The sequence below is a fragment of the Prunus mume genome, linkage group LG2, assembly GCF_029339155.1.
Source record: "Prunus mume cultivar Tortuosa linkage group LG2, ASM2933915v1, whole genome shotgun sequence".
NCBI classification, from domain to species: domain Eukaryota; kingdom Viridiplantae; phylum Streptophyta; class Magnoliopsida; order Rosales; family Rosaceae; genus Prunus; species Prunus mume.
In genome coordinates this window covers 2312050-2332360 of record NC_142699.1, presented here as the reverse complement: position 1 = coordinate 2332360, position 20311 = coordinate 2312050, and the positions used below count along the sequence as shown (strand labels likewise).

The window sequence follows — 20311 nt, the reverse complement described above, 5'->3', positions numbered from 1 at the left end:
CTTAAGTTTTGTAGGAGAATTAGATTTAAAAAGGGCTTATTACTTTACTTTTCTGATTTTCAGCTTTTCTGCGCTCTTAGAAGGTTTTTAAGGAAAAATCAACTTTTCGGAGGAATTTTAGAGCAAGGCCAATTGGAGATGAAAGCTAACATCTTGAAGTTCAATCTGTGATTTTTCTAGAATTTTCTACAAAGCCAATTGGTACAGTATTACAAGTAAAGTTAGCCCACGTGCAGACAAGACAGTTTCATACATGTTACGTGAATGTGAAGAAACGGAAGCCTTCCCGAATTTTCCAAGTTACGTGCTATATATGGTTGGAAAGATAAGACATTTATCTTTCTAAAATATATTTTTAATGATTTTTCTGCAAGGCTGAAGATCCCCAAATCGTGTGACAATTGGGCTGAGCTGTATTTCCCTGTGGAGTTAGGAATTGTGATTTTTACTTTCCTATTTGGATTCCTTGTTTACCAAGACTTCTTGGACGACTTGTCAGTCAATTTTAGGGTTTTAGAACTCTGATATAAGTGATATAAAAGGCCAGCCAAGGCCCCGGATACAGATTGACGTCAAAAAGGGATCAACCGTGTAAGAGGAGAAAGCTGCCAACGAGTTCTTTCTTTTCCTTTCTTCTTTTAAGTTTCAGTTCTTATGTATTTATTTTTGAGTTCATCCAAGAGCATGAGTAACTAATTTCTTGTTAGTTAGGGCTTAATCTTGAAGCCCTAAACATGATTTCAATTCTATAGACAAGTTTGAATGGATTTTCAGTTTCTACAAGCGTGATGATTTCGGTTTCTCTATGTTATGTGAATTCTGATATTTTGTTTCTTTGAGTAGCTAACTTTGAAGCATGTATTGGAATTAAATTGTTGTAGAACATAGGTCAATTGCCATATTGAATGTGTTCTTGTTTGCAACGAATAATTGGGTTAAGAACTAGTTATGAGAAATCGATTCTTGAATTCCTAATAACAAATGCCATGTTTTAGGGTTTTTGTGACACTCATATTCTCTTTGATCTTAATGGATTCTTGATTGTTAATTTGAGTAAATGCCATACTAGATTTCAGTTAAGAATACACGTATTGATGTAAATGCCATACACTTTACATGCAGTTAAGAGAGAATCATACAACTCGAGTCAAATGCCATGATCTTGTTGTGAGTGTCGTCATCATATGATTGCTAGAAATTGATTATCTATTGTTGTGTATGAATTGATTGATTGGTTAGAGGTGGATAGTGAGTCCTAGCTATTGTTCTTGATTGATTATAAACCAATTTCTCTTAAACTCTAATTTAAATTCTGTTTTGTTTTGTTTTCCTTATTTTGTTTTATTCACAAAATCAAATCAAAACCCCCCTTGGTGTTGGCGTGTGTGTGGAAGTCCTTGTGTTTTCGTTGCGTGACATTGATAAACATCTCTCTACATTACAATCTCTGTGGGAATGACCTTTGCTTGCTTACTATACTATCATTTGATTTGTGCACTTGCAAGGTTTAAATATTGTTGTTAAAAATTACCAACAAGTTTTTGGCGCCGTTGCCGGGGATTGTCAATCTAATTGAGTTTTGTTTTCAATTTTCAGGTATATGCTGGGTCGTCGTTCACAGAGTCACGAGCTTATACCATACGACCCTGAACTAGAGAACACACTTCGTTATCTCCGTCGAGATAAAAATAAGCAAGATACACTTCCAATCAAGATGGGAGACGCGTTGGAACTTAACAACCTCACCCGACCTTTGAAGGATTTCACGGTTCCTAAAGCATTGGACCAGCCGTCTTGCATTGCATATCCAGCCACTACAACCACCTTTGAGATCAAGAGTGGCACCATTCACCTTTTGCCACAATTCTATGGCAAGGTTGGGGATGATCCTCACATACATATCAAGGATTTCTTTGCTGTGTGCGCAACTATGCACAATGGAGGGATTAGTGATGAGGCAATCAGATTGCGTTTGTTTCCATTCTCACTCAAGGAACGAGCCAAGGAGTGGCTCTATTCTTTACCTAGTGCATCTATCACCACATGGACAGCATTGGCTTCCAAGTTCCTTGCAAAGTTCTTTCCAGCTCAAAAGACTAACCATATTAGGAAGGAGATCATGGGAGTGCAGCAACTAGATGGAGAATCATTTCATGAGTATTGGGATCGGTTTCAAAGACTCCTAGCTTCGTGCCCTCATCACCAAATTGAAGATTGGCTACTTATGCAATACTTTTATGAGGGATTACTTGATTCGGAGAGGATGATGGTTGATGCTACTAGTGGAGGAGGCTTGATGAACAAGAGTGCTACTCAAGCTAAGGAGATGTTTGAGAACATTGCAGCAAACTCTCAACAATTTAATTACCGGAGAGCTCCCCCAAAGAAAGCAGGTGTTTATGAGGTAAGTGCTAGTGATATTGGTCCTCAAATAGCTAATTTGACTAACCTTGTTAAGCAATTAATCCCTCAAGCACAAGTGTGTGCCGTGTGTGCTAATCCCGGACATCCTACGGAGTCTTGTCCAAGTTTGTATGGTGATGGAGAAGAGATGGCTCAAGCACACTATATGCAGCAACAAAAGCCAAGAAACGATCCTTTTTCTAACACCTATAATCCGGGATGGCGGCAACACCCTAACTTTGGATGGAAGAACAACCAAAATGTGCAAACAGCCCCAATTCAACAAAATCAGTTTGTTCCTCAACAAAATGCACCACCACCTCATGGGCAAGGTAAGTCTTTAGAAGAGTTAATTAATTCTTTGGCATTAAGCACTCAAGGTTTTATGCAGGAAACAAGGCAAACACAGGCACAAATGTCTACAGCAATCAAGAGCCTTGAAAACCAAGTTGGACAAATTGCAGCCTCCTTGAGCCAAAGAGAGCCAGGAAAGTTCCCAAGCCAAGTCATTCCAAATCCTAATGGAGGCCATGAAACAGCAAAGGCGATTACTCTTCGAAGTGGAAAAGAGGTGGCAAATGTTGACAAGGAGGAGAGAAATTCAACCAAAACAGTGGCTGCCCCCTTTTCCAAGCTTACGGTTCCAAGTGACAACTCTAAGGTAAGTTCTCTTGTGAATCATTGACGATTACTCCAAAAGTTCCTTTTCCTCGTAGGTTTTTGAATTCAAAGAAGGAGCAAGTTTCAAAGGACATTCTAGAGACTTTCCGAAAAGTGCAAGTGAACATTCCCTTGCTTGATGCGATCCAACAAATTCCAAGCTATGCAAAATTCCTCAAAGACCTTTGTACAAATAAGAGAAAGTTCAAGGAGCATGAAACCGTGGCCTTGAGTGAAGAAGTCTCAGCTGTGCTATTGCGTAAATTGCCTCCTAAACTAAAGGATCCAGGGAGTTTTACTATACCTTGTCTCATTGGAAATCAAAGGTTTGAACATGCTTTATTAGACTTAGGTGCTTCAATTAATTTGATGCCTTTTTCTGTTTTTGAATCTTTAAATTTAGGTGAGCTTAAGAAGACTTCCGTGAGCATACAATTGGCTGATCGATCAATCAAGTATCCTAAGGGAGTGCTGGAAGACGTTTTGGTCAAGGTGAATGAGGTAATTTTTCCAGTGACTTTCTAGTGCTCGAGATGGAGGAAGTTCCTATTCCTGGAAAAGACCTTCCATTGATTCTAGGACGTCCATTCATGAGAACAGCAAGGACAAAAATTGATGTGTATGAAGGCACTCTCACAATGGCATTCGATGAGGAAACCGTGGAGTTTAAGGTATTTGATGCTTTAAAATATCCTAACGATGATCATGCTTGTTTTTCCATAGATGTACTTGAACAAATGGTACAAGAAACATTTAGTGCATCACAAGGAGAGACGCCATTGGAGAGGGCACTCATCCAAAGCCCCGAAACAGTGAATAAAGAAGGGAACATAGCCGTACTTGAAGCTGTGAATATACTTGAGGCCTTGCCTCCCCAAAGAGGTAAGTTTAACTCTATTTTTGAGTCTCTTCCATTATCTACTAATAAGCTTGTTCCCTCTATTGTGAAGGCACCACAAGTTGAGCTAAAACCCCTTCCGGAGAACTTGAAATATGCATATTTAGGTGACAAAAAGACGCTGCCTGTGATCATTGCTTCTAATTTGAGTGCATCCGAAGAAGACAAACTAATTCGAGTTCTAAGGGAGTACAAGACTGCCCTAGGTTGGACCATTGCGACATCAGAGGAATAAGCCCTACAAAGTGCATGCATAGGATCCTTTTGGAAGGAGAATCGAAACCACAAGGGAAGCCCAAAGGAGGCTGAATCCAGTGATGAAAGAAGTCGTTAAGAAGGAAGTTTTGAAGCTTTTGGACGTGGGAATTATATACCCCATTTCGGATAGCAAGTGGGTGAGTCCCGTCCAAGTTGTTCCCAAGAAATCCGGAATTACCGTTGTGAAGAATGAAGACAATGAGTTGGTGCCTCAAAGAATTCAAACGGGTTGGAGAGTATGCATAGATTATAGAAAGCTCAATACCACGACACGTAAGGATCACTTTCCGTTACCATTTATTGATCAAATGCTTGAGCGTCTTGCAGGTCATAGTCATTATTGCTTCTTGGATGGATACTCCGGATACAATCAAATTGCCATAGCTCCGGAAGATCAAGAAAAGACCACCTTCACTTGTCCATTTGGTACGTTTGCTTATAGGCGTATGCCTTTTGGTTTATGTAACGCACCTGCCACTTTTCAACGTTGCATGATGTCAATTTTTTCTGATATGGTGGAGGAGATAATAGAGGTATTTATGGATGATTTTTCAGTTTTTGGTGATTCTTTTGATATTTGTCTTCACAACCTCTCTCTAGTGTTGAAAAGGTGTCAGGAATGCAATTTAGTGCTCAATTGGGAGAAGTGTCACTTCATGGTACAACAAGGTATTGTATTAGGTCACATTATCTCTTGTAGGGGAATTGAAGTGGACAAGGCAAAAATCGATGTTGTGAAAAGCTTGCAGCCCCCAACAACTGTGAAGGAGATTAGGTCATTCCTAGGACATGCAGGGTTCTATAGGCGTTTCATCAAGGACTTTTCAAAAATATCAAGGCCCCTATGTCGATTGCTTGGCAAAGATGTGGAATTCGAGTTTAATGAAGCGTGCTTGGCTGCATTTAACAAGCTTAAGGAGCTTTTAACGTCTGCCCCTGTTATACAACCTCCAGATTGGAATTTTCCCTTTGAGTTGATGTGTGACGCCTCGGATTATGCAGTGGGGGCTGTACTTGGACAAAAAGTGCACAACGTACCACATGCCATCTATTATGCCTCCCGGACTTTGAATGATGCTCAGTTGAATTACTCAACTACGGAAAAGGAGTTGCTTGCTGTTATTTTTGCTTTAGAGAAATTTAGATCATATCTTATTGGCACTAAAGTAATTGTATTCTCTGATCATGCAGCGCTTAGGTACCTTTTCCAAAAGAAAGACGCCAAGCCAAGACTGATTAGGTGGACTCTCTTGCTTCAAGAATTCGATTTGGTGATTAGAGACAAGAAAGGGAGTGAAAACGTGGTGGCTGACCATTTGAGTAGGCTGGTGCAAGGATCCAATGAAGAAGAGGACATGCTTCCTCTAAGTGAAAGTTTCCCCGATGAGCAACTCTTCACCCTCGAAGCCAAGGACCCTTGGTACGCTGACATTATCAATTACAAGGCTTCAAAACTGATTCCGGAGGATCTCACTCGAGCTCAAAAGGATAAGCTTGTCAAAACGAGTAAGTATTATGTTTGGGATGATCCATACTTATGGAAATATTGTCCAGATCAGATTGTTAGAAGGTGCGTGTCCGAATCTGAATTTAATTCTATACTTACCTTTTGTCATTCATCTGCATGTGGTGGACATTTTGGTCCTAAGAAAACAGCCCTTAAAGTATTGCAATGTGGTTTTTATTGGCCAAGCTTGTTCAAAGATGCATATACTTATTGTTCCACATGTGATAGATGTCAAAGAACCGGTAACATCAGCTCTAGGAATCAAATGCCTTTAACGCCTATTCTTATTGTTGAAATATTTGATGTGTGGGGTATTGATTTTATGGGACCATTCCCTTCCTCTTATGGCTTTATTTACATTCTCCTTGCTGTTGACTATGTCTCTAAATGGGTGGAAGCAATTCCTACCCGGACTAATGATTCAAAAGTTGTTTTGAGCTTTGTGAAGGAAAACATCTTTTCTAGGTTTGGAACACCAAGAGCCATTATCAGTGATGGAGGCACTCACTTTTGCAATAGGTCATTTGAGGCACTTTTAAAGCGGTATGGAATTACACATAGGGTCTCGACACCTTATCATCCCCAAACAAGTGGACAAGTGGAGATTAGTAACCGAGAAATCAAGCAAATCTTGGAGAAAACCGTGAGCCCTACGAGAAAGGATTGGAGTTTGAGACTTAATGAAGCATTATGGGCATATAGGACAGCTTACAAAACCCCCATTGGTATGTCTCCTTTTCGTTTGGTTTATGGTAAAGCATGTCACCTTCCGGTTGAGCTTGAACATAGAGCATTTTGGGCAATCAAGAAATTCAATTTCGATATGAAAGAGGCTGGAGATGCAAGGCGACTCCAATTGAATGAATTGGATGAGATGAGGAATGATGCTTATGAGAGTGCACGGATTTACAAGGAAAGACGAAGGCATTTCATGACAAAGCCATTCAAAGGAAGACCTTTGAAATAGGGCAGAAAGTCTTGCTCTTCAATTCACGCCTTCGGCTATTCCAGGTAAGTTACGTTCTAGATGGTATGGTCCTTTTGTTGTTACTAATGTTTTCCCTCATGGTGCAGTTGAGATTCAAAATGACAAGATGGGAAACATATTCAAAGTGAACGGACATCGCTTGAAGCCATACTATGAATCTTTTGAGCTTGGAAAAGAGAGCATGCTTGTGGATGCACCACCCCCATCTATTGTTTAATCATCTAAAGAACCGCGTCTGGCTGAAGACTTTAAACTTAGCGCTTCTTGGGAGGCAACCCAACCATTCTTAACTTTTGTTTTAGTTTATGTGTGATTTCTCATAAATTTTCAAATTTTTGTTTTTGTTATGTTTTGGGTCATCAAACAATGGATTTTGTGTTCCAAAGAAAAATTTTCACATTTTTATAGCCCTAGGGTGTGTGCAGCATATTTCAAATGTGTTCCGTAAGTTTTTTGGTCATTGGCTGAGTTTAGATACCAGAAAACAGAAAAATAGCTTTTATGTTCTTATTTTGGTCAAAACTAGAATTTCTGCTAATTTATTTTTTGCTGTTTTTCAGGTCAATCCGATGCCACCAACATGTTTAGAATGGTTATTCTAACGATTTGGACCAGGTTTGGGGGCCTCCAGTGGCCTACATTATGTTTTAGGATGATTTGAAGCTCAAAAAAGGTCCTAAAACACTAAAAACAGCAGCTGCTGTTCTGCCCAGAATTTGAAGATTTTTCGTCACCAAAGAGGTTTTAGCGACGGTGTTCATCAGATTTTTCGTCACTAAAGAGTTTTTTGCCGCGGTGTTCATCAGATTTTTCGTTGCTAAATGTCAGATTTCCAGATTTTCATGATTACATATCCAGCTCAATTTCGTTCCAATTTCATCACATTCCGTGACTTTTAGGAGCTATTACTAGTCCGTTGGCATTCAAAGACACAAGTTGTGGGTGTGTGAGTTCGTTGCCTTGTTTATCTCCTCTCACTTCAACAAATTCTTGCCCCTCCGCACACCTAGAAAACCCGGGAAGTCCTCAAACCCTCTCTCTCTTTAATTGATTATCCATTAATTTATTTCTTTATTTTACACATTGAGGACAATGTTTATTTTAAGTTGTGGGTGATTGAGTATTGTCTTGTTTCTAATTTTGTCTCTCCTTAAAATATATTTAAAAAAATCAGAAAAATGTCATAAAATCAAAAAATATTTTCTTTTACTTTGAGTCTTGTTTTTATTTGTTTGTAGTAGTCACTTCCCAATTCTATGATGAGATTGAATTTTATTTACAAGTTACTTTCAAGAAGTTGTGAGCATGACAATAATTCTTTACATTATCTTTGTGTTAGCCTTATTCTTGTGATTAGACTTGGTAAATCTTTTTGCACATAGCCATATTAATATGATTTTCGATTGGAGTTCACATGATTTAAATTCCCAAATAAGGCTAGTGTAGACTTATGCAACCCTTATTATGTGAGCTTTTGAGCCTATCCCTTTCTTTCTTGAGTGTTATATACTATTCTATAATTTTCTCGTCTACAAGTCGTTGTGATCTCATTATTCTTTGTTTTGGTCAAATACTTGAGGATGTTTAAATATTTTGCTAGAACTACTTTCATTATCTATTTGAGGCATATTTCATGAACCACATGGATCCTAGGAAGTGATATAGGCCTTGTTTCGTTCGTTTGAGCCTTTCTAGCTAACCCATATCAATTTTATCCCTAGTCAACCCCTTGTGCCTTCTATGTAAGCCTTTATCATTCTTTACCCAATTCTCCTCACCTTAACCTTTTGTATATTTATCCTACACCCTTCTAAGGAGCTTTGTAGAGCACTTTCATGGTTAAGGGAGAATTGCACAAAATGTTCAATCATGTGTATATGATACTGTTTCAAAAAAAAAAAAGTATGATTCCGAAGCCTTTCAACTCGAGTTTTTAAGCCTGAGGAGTGTTTTACACTTAATACCCTAAAGCTATCTAGCTTGGGAGTTATTGGCCTAACACTTGTTACATGGGTTGATTAGAAAGCTAATGGAGTTAAATAAAAAAATAAAAAATAAAAGTGAAAAAATAAAAAAAAAATATATATATTTCAGACAGTATCAAGATAAAATTGTGTGCTAAAGTGCAAGATGTTATAATTTCATGGAAAGCTTTACTTAGCCCTTAGACTTCGTTTGTTCATCCATATCTTTTTCTTGTTTCACCCATCACCCTAAGCCCTATTTCAACCTTAGTGAAAGTCCTACTTGATCCAAGGAGAAGTGTGGTTCCTCATGTGGAGATTAGGTGTGGAAGGACTATGGTCGGATGGTTTAAATATTTTCAAGTATGCGATATCTTCCCATGAGATCTTTTATTCATGTCTTGTGCTTTTATTTCAATTATGTGAGTACATCCTATTGCTTTGATTCTTCTCACATACATGAGTGACATTACCTAGTCAAATTTCGAGTGTTTTCATTGGAGTGAACATCCTTGGTGAGAATTGAAGTTAAAGCTTGTTCTTATTTGGTTATTTAACTTTTGTGAAGCTTAAGTCGTGGTTATATTAATGTTGGCTATTTCACACACGACACTCTAAGTTGTCCAATTAAAGTTTGGTTAACCCGTTGATAATGCTTGAGTTAATGTTGCTTATTTCTTGGAAGTGAGTTAACCGTTGGTGATTATCTCTGAGATCAATATTGGGAATTTAGTTGTTTGTTTGTTTTGAGTCGTTGTTTTTTTTGTTTTTATTTTCCGTTTTGTTTTGCTCGAGGACTAGCAAAATCTAAGTTGTGGGTATTTTGATAAGTCCATAAATATACTCATTTATGTACTCTTTTTACTTAAGTTTTGTAGGAGAATTAGATTTAAAAAGGGCTTATTACTTTACTTTTCTGATTTTCAGCTTTTCTGCGCTCTTAGAAGGTTTTTAAGGAAAAATCAACTTTTCGGAGGAATTTTAGAGCAAGGCCAATTGGAGATGAAAGCTAACATCTTGAAGTTCAATCTGTGATTTTTCTAGAATTTTCTACAAAGCCAATTGGTACAGTATTACAAGTAAAGTTAGCCCACGTGCAGACAAGACAGTTTCATACATGTTACGTGAATGTGAAGAAACGGAAGCCTTCCCGAATTTTCCAAGTTACGTGCTATATATGGTTGGAAAGATAAGACATTTATCTTTCTAAAATATATTTTTAATGATTTTTCTGCAAGGCTGAAGATCCCCAAATCGTGTGACAATTGGGCTGAGCTGTATTTCCCTGTGGAGTTAGGAATTGTGATTTTTACTTTCCTATTTGGATTCCTTGTTTACCAAGACTTCTTGGACGACTTGTCAGTCAATTTTAGGGTTTTAGAACTCTGATATAAGTGATATAAAAGGCCAGCCAAGGCCCCGGATACAGATTGACGTCAAAAAGGGATCAACCGTGTAAGAGGAGAAAGCTGCCAACGAGTTCTTTCTTTTCCTTTCTTCTTTTAAGTTTCAGTTCTTATGTATTTATTTTTGAGTTCATCCAAGAGCATGAGTAACTAATTTCTTGTTAGTTAGGGCTTAATCTTGAAGCCCTAAACATGATTTCAATTCTATAGACAAGTTTGAATGGATTTTCAGTTTCTACAAGCGTGATGATTTCGGTTTCTCTATGTTATGTGAATTCTGATATTTTGTTTCTTTGAGTAGCTAACTTTGAAGCATGTATTGGAATTAAATTGTTGTAGAACATAGGTCAATTGCCATATTGAATGTGTTCTTGTTTGCAACGAATAATTGGGTTAAGAACTAGTTATGAGAAATCAATTCTTGAATTCCTAATAACAAATGCCATGTTTTAGGGTTTTTGTGACACTCATATTCTCTTTGATCTTAATGGATTCTTGATTGTTAATTTGAGTAAATGCCATACTAGATTTCAATTAAGAATACACGTATTGATGTAAATGCCATACACTTTACATGCACTTAAGAGAGAATCATACAACTCGAGTCAAATGCCATGATCTTGTTGTGAGTGTCGTCATCATATGATTGCTAGAAATTGATTATCTATTGTTGTGTATGAATTGATTGATTGGTTAGAGGTGGATAGTGAGTCCTAGCTATTGTTCTTGATTGATTATAAACCAATTTCTCTTAAACTCTAATTTAAATTCTGTTTTGTTTTGTTTTCCTTATTTTGTTTTATTCACAAAATCAAATCAAAACCCCCCTTGGTGTTGGCGTGTGTGTGGAAGTCCTTGTGTTTTCAAGCGTGACATTGATAAACATCTCTCTACATTACAATCTCTGTGGGAATGACCTTTGCTTGCTTACTATACTATCATTTGATTTGTGCACTTGCAAGGTTTAAATATTGTTGTTAAAAATTACCAACACCTACTACTCAGTTGGGCCGAGCAAGTGTGACTCACAGTTTGCAGACTTGGCATAAAAGGCTGGGCCATCTTAATGATCAAAGCATCAGGATGCTGGCAAATCAAGACATGGTTCATGGACTGCCTAGTCTGGAGAAGGATTTTGCAGTTTGTGAAGGCTGCAAGCTGGGAAAGCAGCATAGAGACTCATTTCCTGCAGAATCTACTTGGAGAGCTCAGTTTCCACTTGAATTAGTCCACACTGACATCTGTGGTCCTATGCAGATTGCATCAATGTCAGAAAACAGATATTTCATGTTATTCATTGATGACTATACAAGAATGGCTTGGGTTTATTTTCTCAGAAATAAATCTAATGCTTTTGAATGTTTCAAGAAGTTCAAAGCAATGACAGAATTGCAGAGTGGACACAAGGTGAAATCACTTAGAAGTGACAGAGGTGGAGAATTCATGTCAAATGAATTTCTTGCATACTGCAGTGAGGCTGGAATACAAAGGCAGCTGATCAGTAGCATATTCCCCTCAACAAAATGGAGTTGTTGAGAGGAAGAACAGGACTGTAATTGAGATGGCAAAGTCTATGCTACATGAAAAGAGACTTCCATATGAGTTTTAGCGTAAGTGCTCATACAGCAGTCTATCTTCTCAACAGGTGTCCTTCTAAGTCTCTTAAGAAAATGACACCATTTGAGGCCTTCACAGGAAGAAAGCCAGGTATTGCACACTTGAAAGTGTTTGGATGCCTATGTCATGTGCTTATTCCTTCTGTTTTGAGACACAAGTTGGAAGAAAACAGTCACAAATACATTTTTGTGGGCTATGGATTGTGTGAAAAAGGCTATAGACTGTATGATCCTAAGGCTAGAAAGATTATCTTGTCTAGGGATGTCTATTTTGATGAAGAAGCCTCATGGACATGGGAGAATCCTAGCAATGCAGATGTGAGAATGCCTATGCCAGATGGAAATCAAGGTACTGCAGAAACTGAACAGAAGGTATTAGATGAACAATCTCAGTTTTTGGATACTCAAATGCAGATGGAAGAAGAAATTGCACCTCAAGGGGAAGAAATGCTTGATGAGACTCAAAGGGTTGATCACACACCTCACAAGTGGAGGAGTATTAATGACATCATGACACAATGCAACATGTGCATTGTAGAACCTGACAGCTTTGAAGAAGCAGATTTGGATGAATCATGGAGAAGTGCAATGGAGGCTGAATTCGAGATGATTAAGAAGAACAATACATGGAAATTAGTTGACAGGCCATTTGACAAACCAGTAATTGGTGTTAAGTGGGTCTACAAGGTCAAACTGAACCTAGATGGTACTGTGCAGAAGAATAAAGCTAGGCTTGTGGCTAAAGGCTATTCACAGAAGCCTGGAATCGACTATAATGAGACATTTGCCCCTGTGGCAAGACTTGACACCATCAGAACCTTGATAGCCCTTGCAGCACAAAAGGAATGGAACCTATTTCAACTGGATGTGAAGTCTGCCTTTCTCAATGGTATTCTAAAGGAGGAAGTTTATGTTGAACAACCTCAAGGATATGTTCAAGAGAGCAAGGAAACCAAGGTGTACAGGTTGAACAAGGCTCTATATGGACTGAAACAAGCCCCAAGGGCCTGGTATGATAAAATAGATGCCTATTTCAACACTGCAGGTTTTAAGAAGAGCTTAAGTGAAGCTACTCTCTATATCAAAACAAGTGACACCTTAGGTATTATCATTGTCTCACTCTATGTAGATGACATTATATATACTGGAAGCTGTCCTAAAATGCTTGAAGAGTTTAAACAAGATATGATGCAACACTATGAGATGACAGACTTGGGTATGTTGCACCATTTTCTTGGCATGGGAGTGGAACAAACTGATAAGCATATTTTCATTCATCAAAAGAAATATGCCATGAAAATTCTTGAGAAGTTTGGAATGAGAGACTGCAAGTCAGTGGCAATTCCATTAGTGGTGAATGAGAAATTGTGTAGAGAAGATGGAAGTGAAGCAGCAGATGAAAATGAATTCAGACAGATTGTAGGGAGTCTGCTTTATCTGACTGCCACAAGACCAGATGTCATGTTTGCATCTAGCTTGCTTGCTAGGTTTATGCACAATCCCTCAAAGAAACACATGGGAACTGCTAAAAGGGTGCCTGAGATACATACAAGGCACATTAGATTTTGGAATTGAGTTTGCAAAGGGGAAAACAGCTACTCTAATTGGGTATTGTGACAGTGACTGGGCTGGGAGTGAGGATGATATGAGGAGCACCTCAGGATATGCCTTCACACTAGGCTCAGGCATGTTCTCTTGGGCTTCCATCAAGCAAAACACAGTTGCTTTATCTACACTAAGCCTGAGTATGTGAGCGCTGCAGAAGCAACTTCACAAGCTAAGTGGCTCAGATTTGTGCTTGAAGATTTTGGTGAAGAATAGGTAGAAGGGACTCCAATTCTATGTGACAACACCTCTGCAATTGCAATGGCAAGGAATCCAGTTCATCACCAAAAGACAAGACACATCAGCAGGAAATTTCATTTTATAAGGGAAGCCATTCAAGCAAAAGAAATCGAACTGGTGTACTGCAAGACAGAAGATCAGATAGCAGACATTTTGACTAAGGCTCTGCCTAAGGATCGGTTTGTGAGGTTGAGAAGCTTGCTTGGAGTGAAATCAGCTAAAGGATTAGAAAGGAGTGTTGAAATATAATCCTGTTCTGCCTGATTTCTTAGAGCGAAGTCATTATAATCTGTTCGCCTGATTTCTTAGAGCAGAAGTCATTTTCTATTTTCTGTTATGTCTATTTTAAATGATGTAATGAGAACCATTAGATCATAGTCTAGGTGGATTCTCTAGCTTAGATTTGGTATGACACGTGTAAGCACCTAATAGGGTGACAGTTGTAATTCTGTTAGAAGAGAATCACATTTCTCTCTCTGTCAGACACACTATGTAAGCGTGATTGTAAGAATTCAATAGAAGTGCCTTCCTCATTTCTCTTCACTCTCTCTAGCTAAAATCTCCAGAAAATACATCTCTTCCTAATCTGAAAATACATATACAAACCGAGAATTCTAACAGAACTTTTGCTTTTGTCGATCGAGACGCTTGAGGACCTTGACTATGCGTATTTCGAATTTATACATCTGCTGTAACACACAAACCACTGCCGAAAAATAATTAATTACGAAATAACTTCTTCGCCAAATCGGATCGGAAGGTCAACTGTGCATAAGTTGTAGCGGCCCGATCCAACCGATAGCTCCTCCAAGTATCAATTAATGGATGCCGAAAGCCTCATCTTCATCCTCACCATCCTCCTCATCAAAACGTTGGAAGTACGACGTGTTCTTGAGCTTCAGAGGTGAAGACACACGCAAGGGCTTCACAGGCCACCTCCACGCCGCATTATCGATGTCGAATCAGCGCCTTTCTTGACGACAACGAGCTAGAAAAGCGGAATTTATAAAACCCCAACCGAGCAGTAATCGACGGGTCCATGATCTCCATAATTGTCTTCCAAGAGTTATGCCGATTCCAGTTGGTGTCTTGACGAGTGGTGAAGATCATGGAGTGTAGAGAACAATTGGGGCAACAGTTATTCCATTGTTCTATAATGTTGAGGCTTGGATGTCCGAAACAAACTGTAGTTTTGCGTAAGCTTTTGAGAAACATGAAGCGGGCAAACATGAGAAAGAAAAGGTACAATGATGGAGGAATGCTCTCAGTCAAGCAGAGATTTGTGTGGGGAAGATCTTAAAAATGCTGACAATGGGTAATTATTAATTTCTTGTTCCTTGGATTATCATCTCCTTACTTGACAACCAGATGTTTTCTGTCCTTTCTGTTTTTGTTTTTCCAACTATGTTATAAGTTTTAACCATGCATTCTTTCTTTTTGACTTTAAACTTTGGTGTTTGTTTGTTTGGTTTGGTTTTAACTATGCATTCTTTCTTACTTGATAATGTAAGATCCATTTAACATTTGATGTTAAATCCCAATCTTAATTTTAAATTATTAAGTTAGGGATTCAATTTAACCTTGTAGTTTGTTCCACATCGAATGATTCGTAGTTCTGCTTCTTTGTTTAATTGCCAGGCATGAAGCAAAGTTTATCAACAAAATTCTTGGGGAGGTTAATAAGCAGTTGTACAGCAAATACCAATTAGACATCGAACACCTTGTTGGAATTACTTCTCGGCTGAAGGTTTTGAGTAATCACTTAGATATTGAAAATTCAGGTTCTAAGGATGTTGTTCGCATGATTGGTATTTGGGGGATGGGCGGCATTGGGAAAACAACGCTTGCCAAAGCCATTTATAACAAATTTGAAGGTAGCTTTGAAGGTAGGAGTTTCCTTGCAAACGTGAGGGAAGTAATTGCAAACCAACCCATTACTGGTCTGGTTGGTTTGCAAAAACAACTTCTAAATGATATCTTGAAAAGCAAGGACCCCATAAAGGTTGGCTCTGTTGCTAAAGGGATCGAGATGATAAGAGAAAGACTTCCCTGTAAAAGAGCACTTGTTATAATTGACGATGCAGATGATCTACACCAACTAAAAGCAATAGCTAGAAAATGTGATTGGTTTGGTCCTGGAAGTAGAATTATTATAACAACAAGAGATAAACATTTGCTAGAGCAAATTGGAGTGGATAGCACATATCCCGCTGAAGAAATGGATGAAAAAGAAGCTCTAGAGCTCTTTGGTTGGCATGCCTTTGAAAGTGGTTATCCTAATCAAGAATATCTTGACCTCTCAAAACGTGTAATTCGTTACTGTCGAGGCTTGCCACTAGCACTTGAAGTTGTAGGGTCTTTTCTGATTAAAAGATCCACAGCGGAGTGGAAAAGCCATTTGGAGAAATTGGAAAGAAGTCCTGATGGAGATATTCAAAAAATACTCTGAATAAGTTTTGACGGGCTACCTGATCATACAAAGAGAGAGATATTCCTTGATATATCTTGTTTTTTTTATAGGAATGGACAAGGACTATGTAACACAAATATTAGATGGATGTGGCTTCTCTGCAGTGATAGGAATCAGTGTCCTCATTGAACGGTGCCTTGTAACTGTTAGTGAGCAAAACAAGCTGATGATGCATGATTTGCTTCGAGGCATGGGAAGAGAGATCGTTTATGAAAATGCCGACGGTCACCCTGAAAATTTTAGTAGATTGTGGAAACGTGAAGACATAACAGATGTATTGAGAGACAAATCTGTAAGTACTTTCCAAGTAAAGCTTTAGAATGCATCATGCAAGAGAAGCATATGTATCCGGTGTCTATAATAAATTAAAATGTCCTTTTCCAATATTTTTTTTTAGTATAAGCGATGATATTCTATACCAAAGTAAAAGAGGGTTCTCACAAATCCACATTACCATGGTGCCATATGAATTTGAACCCGAGACCCTGTTGCCATTTCTTATATTATATCCACTAAGATCAAAGCTCAATTTGGCATAACCAACAAAAAAATGTGTGCTTTGATTGCAAACACAAACTATAGGGTGTAACATGGTCCAATACTATTAATTATACCTTTTGGTTAATACATACGCGGATTTTTCATGTTTGTAAATCATTTTTCTAACTCGGTATCTTTTGTTAACAGGGAACTAAAAAAATTGAAGGAATTGTAGAATTGGATGTAGATTCGGATCTAGATTGGGATGTAGATTCGGACGTAGATTCGGATGTAGATTCGGATCCAGATTCGGATCTAGATTTGACTAGATTCAGTGCACAAGCATTTACCAACATGAAAAAACTGAGGTTACTCCACCTCAGCAGAGTAGAGCTCACCGGAGAGTACAAATATTTTCCGAAAAGCTAATATGGTTGTGCTGGCATTATTTTCCTTTAGAGTCCATACAGATGACTTTCCTACGCAACCAAAACTAGTTGCTTTAGACCTGCAGCAGAACTCAAAATAGTTTGGAAGGATTGCAAGGTAAAATAATCTCAACCAAAACTAGTTGTTGTTGGTTCTTTCCTTCTGGTTCTATACATATATTATACTTCACCTTCTCTTCATTTTGGTTTAATTTCTGTATCGAGACCTTCCTTTGGATTTTAATTTCCATTCTAATTTTGTTTTTGTGTAGCAATGCTGTAATTTGAAAATCCTTAATCTCAGTTATTCCCATGAGCTAACAAAATCACAGACTTTTCAAAACTCCCAAATCTCGAGGAATTGATATTGCAATTTTGTACTAGATTGTCTGAGGTTCACTCATCCATCGGGGATCTTAGAAGACTTTCTTTGGTAAATCTTGAAGGCTGCACCGATCTAGAGGATCTCCCGCTGAATTTCTATAAATCCAAGTCTGTTGAAACTCTTCTACTTAATCGTTGTTGGAGATTTGTAAAGTTGGCTGAGGGCTTAGGGGACATGGTATCGTTGACAACTCTGAAAGCGGATGTGACAGCCATAAGACAAATACCATCTTCCATATTAAAATTGAAGAAACTAAAAGTTGTATCTTTATGTCAAGTGGGAGGGTCGATATCAAGAAATCTTTTGCCTTCTTCGTTGCAAAGTTTAAGCTCTTTAAGAGAATTAGCTCTTGCAACCTGCAGTTTAACTGATGATGGATTACCTAAGGATCTCGATAGCCTAATTTCCTTAGAAAGATTAAATCTTGCAGGCAATGACTTTTGCAGCCTACCAAGCCTCAGTCATCTTTCACAGCTTCAAGATTTGTCTTTACTTTTGTGCAGCAATCTTCGTGCAATCTCAGATTTACCAACAAATTTGAAAGTCTTAAAAGCGAATGGCTGCATTGCATTGGAAAAAATGCCAGATTTTTCAGAAATGTCAAATATAAGAGAATTGCATCTAAGAGATTCGGGCAAACTCACTGAGATTCCAGGCCTGGATAAGTCATTAAACTCCATGACAAGGATTCATATGGAAATGTGCACTAATCACACTGCCGATTTTAGGAAGAACATCCTACAGGTCAACTCTCTCTCTCTCTCTCTCTCTCTCTCTCTCTCTCTCTCTCTCATACACACATACATCTTTCTCTTTCTACCACATACGATAAGAATGTATTTCTTATAGAAATTTGGCTCTACATGGTATAGGGATGGACTTCTTGCGGATATGGTGGCATTTTTCTCAGTGGAAATGATATTCCTGATTGGTTCGACTATGTCCATGACGATGATATTGTGTATTTCACTGTGCCTCAAAGTGTTGGTCGTATTTTGAAAGGGTTAACTTTGTCCTTCGTTTGCTCTTCCGACTTATACGGTTGTCGTATTAGCATTAAAAACGTGACCGAGGGTACTAAGCTTGTCGCCAGGATCTTACCCGATTTTCGAACTAAGGGTTATTATCTTTGGCAGGGACAGTTATCAAATGACGAGCTCAAATTGCAAGACGGTGATAAAGTCTGGATTGAAATAATAATAGCGGACAAATGGGTGAAGGTGAAGAAAACAGGTGTTAGTCTGGTATGGGACAAATTTATGAACGAAAATATGATTGATTACCATCTTTGTGCATATGAACGATGCCCATATCTGGTCAATGATGATGACATCATTCATGTCGAATGTGATAATCACATAACAAAATCCCCAGACTTTTCAAAATTCCCCAATCTTGAAAAGTTGATATTGAAAGGTTGTCGGAGTTTGTGTAAGGTTCACTCATCCATCGGGGATCTTGGAAGACTTTCTTTGGTAAATCTTGAATACTGCATAATACTAAGGGAGCTCCCACTGAATTTCTATAAATCCAAGTCTATTGAAACTCTTATACTGAATGGTTGTTCAAGGTTTGAAGACTTGGCTGATGGCTTAGGGGACATGGTATCATTGACAATTTTGAAAGCAGATAACACGCACATCAGACAAATTCCATCTTCCATAGTAAAATTGAAGAAGTTGAGAATTTTATCTCTATCTGGTGAGAATTTTGAAATTCCATCTTTTACCCCTTTCGTTACATGCCTTAAAACTCTTTAATAGAGTTATTATGTCTTGCAGGCTGCTGGCGGTTAACTGAGGATGCAATCCCTAAGGATCTATGTAGCCTAATTTCCTTAGAAGATCTGCGTCTTGAAGACAATAAGTTTTGTAGCCTACCAAGTCTCGCTGGTCTTTCAAAGCTCAAGGTCTTGTGTGTAAATGCATGCTTTAACCTTCGTGCAATACCAGATTTACCAAAGAATTTGTGTGTTCTGAAAGCAAAAGCCTACTCAAATTTGGAAACAATTCCAGATTTTTCAAAAATGTCGAATATGAGAGAATTGCATCTACGTGATTCGGTCAAACTCACTGAGGTTCCAGGCTTGGATAAGTCATTAAACTCCATGACAAGGATTCATATGGAAGGCTGCACAATCTGATCACGATTTTAGGAACAACATCCTACATGTCTGTCTGTCTCTCTCTCTCTCTCACACACACACACACAAACACCGAGGCACAGCTGCAGATGTGGCCCATATATATAATGATATATGCATGCATGTATAAGACAGTCTTGCTTCTGGTGTGCAGTGATGGACTTCTTGCGGATTTGGTGGAATTTATTTGAATGGAATTTATGATATTCCTGAGTGGTTCGAAATCGGCAATGATGTGGGCAATATCGTCTTCTTTGAAGTTCCTCAAAGAATCATGGGTCGTGATTTAAAAGGGTTGACTATATGCTTCGTTTACTCTTCTTTTGTTTTTGGCCGAGAACTTGAAGGTCCTATTGGCATTATCGTTAGAAATCTTACCAAACAAACTGCTTTGCACACCAAGATAGCAATTGCCTCCTCAAAACCTTGGAGTAGACCTAAAGACCATTATCTTTGGCAGGGACAATTGTCAAACGATGTGCTCCATTTGGAAGGCGGTGACCACGTATCGATTCTTGTAAGGCCTGATGATATTGATTTTGTGAGAGTGAAGAAGACGGGTTCATCTAGAATGGGACAAAGTCATCAAGGAAAATATGGATAATTCGGATCCTCATTTGTATGATTTGGAAACAAGTCTGGATTTTTCAGGGGGAGTTGATGATGCATTTGTTCCCAATCAAACTAGTGTTATACATGAACAATTAGCAGTGGAACCACATCCATATCTGGATTTTTTTGGGGGAACTGATAATGAGGCAGGACGGAGCCATGACACACGGCCGGATGAGGGAGCAGGATGGAGCCATGACACATTTGTTCGGACTAATCAATCGAGTGCTGTGGATGGACAATTAGCA

General features: G+C 38.4%; 2 protein-coding genes and 1 pseudogene across 3 annotated transcripts; all 3 read left to right on the top strand.

The window, feature by feature from the left end:
- Positions 1–1318: 1318 nt before the first annotated feature.
- On the top strand, positions 1319–2844 carry LOC148919413 (uncharacterized). Its single transcript, XM_089046791.1, has 2 exons — positions 1319–2735; positions 2795–2844. The coding sequence occupies exons 1-2, from the start codon at positions 1601–1603 to the stop codon at positions 2842–2844; spliced, it is 1185 nt and encodes a 394-aa protein (XP_088902917.1). The 5' UTR covers positions 1319–1600.
- An 80-nt stretch (positions 2845–2924) lies between these two features.
- LOC103343761 (uncharacterized) lies at positions 2925–6938 on the top strand. Its single transcript, XM_089046790.1, is given in 6 exon segments — positions 2925–3064; positions 3120–3312; positions 4219–5795; positions 6288–6643; positions 6646–6729; positions 6732–6938. Coding segments are annotated over 6 exon segments (2550 nt in total). The 3' UTR covers positions 6932–6938.
- Positions 6939–15183: 8245 nt separating this feature from the next.
- Positions 15184–19451, top strand: LOC148919412 (TMV resistance protein N-like; annotated as a pseudogene). The gene is made up of 5 exons (XR_016124433.1): positions 15184–16307; positions 16703–17041; positions 17196–18052; positions 18181–19009; positions 19090–19451. The product of XR_016124433.1 is annotated as a TMV resistance protein N-like (transcript).
- The last annotated feature ends 860 nt before the right edge of the window (positions 19452–20311 follow it).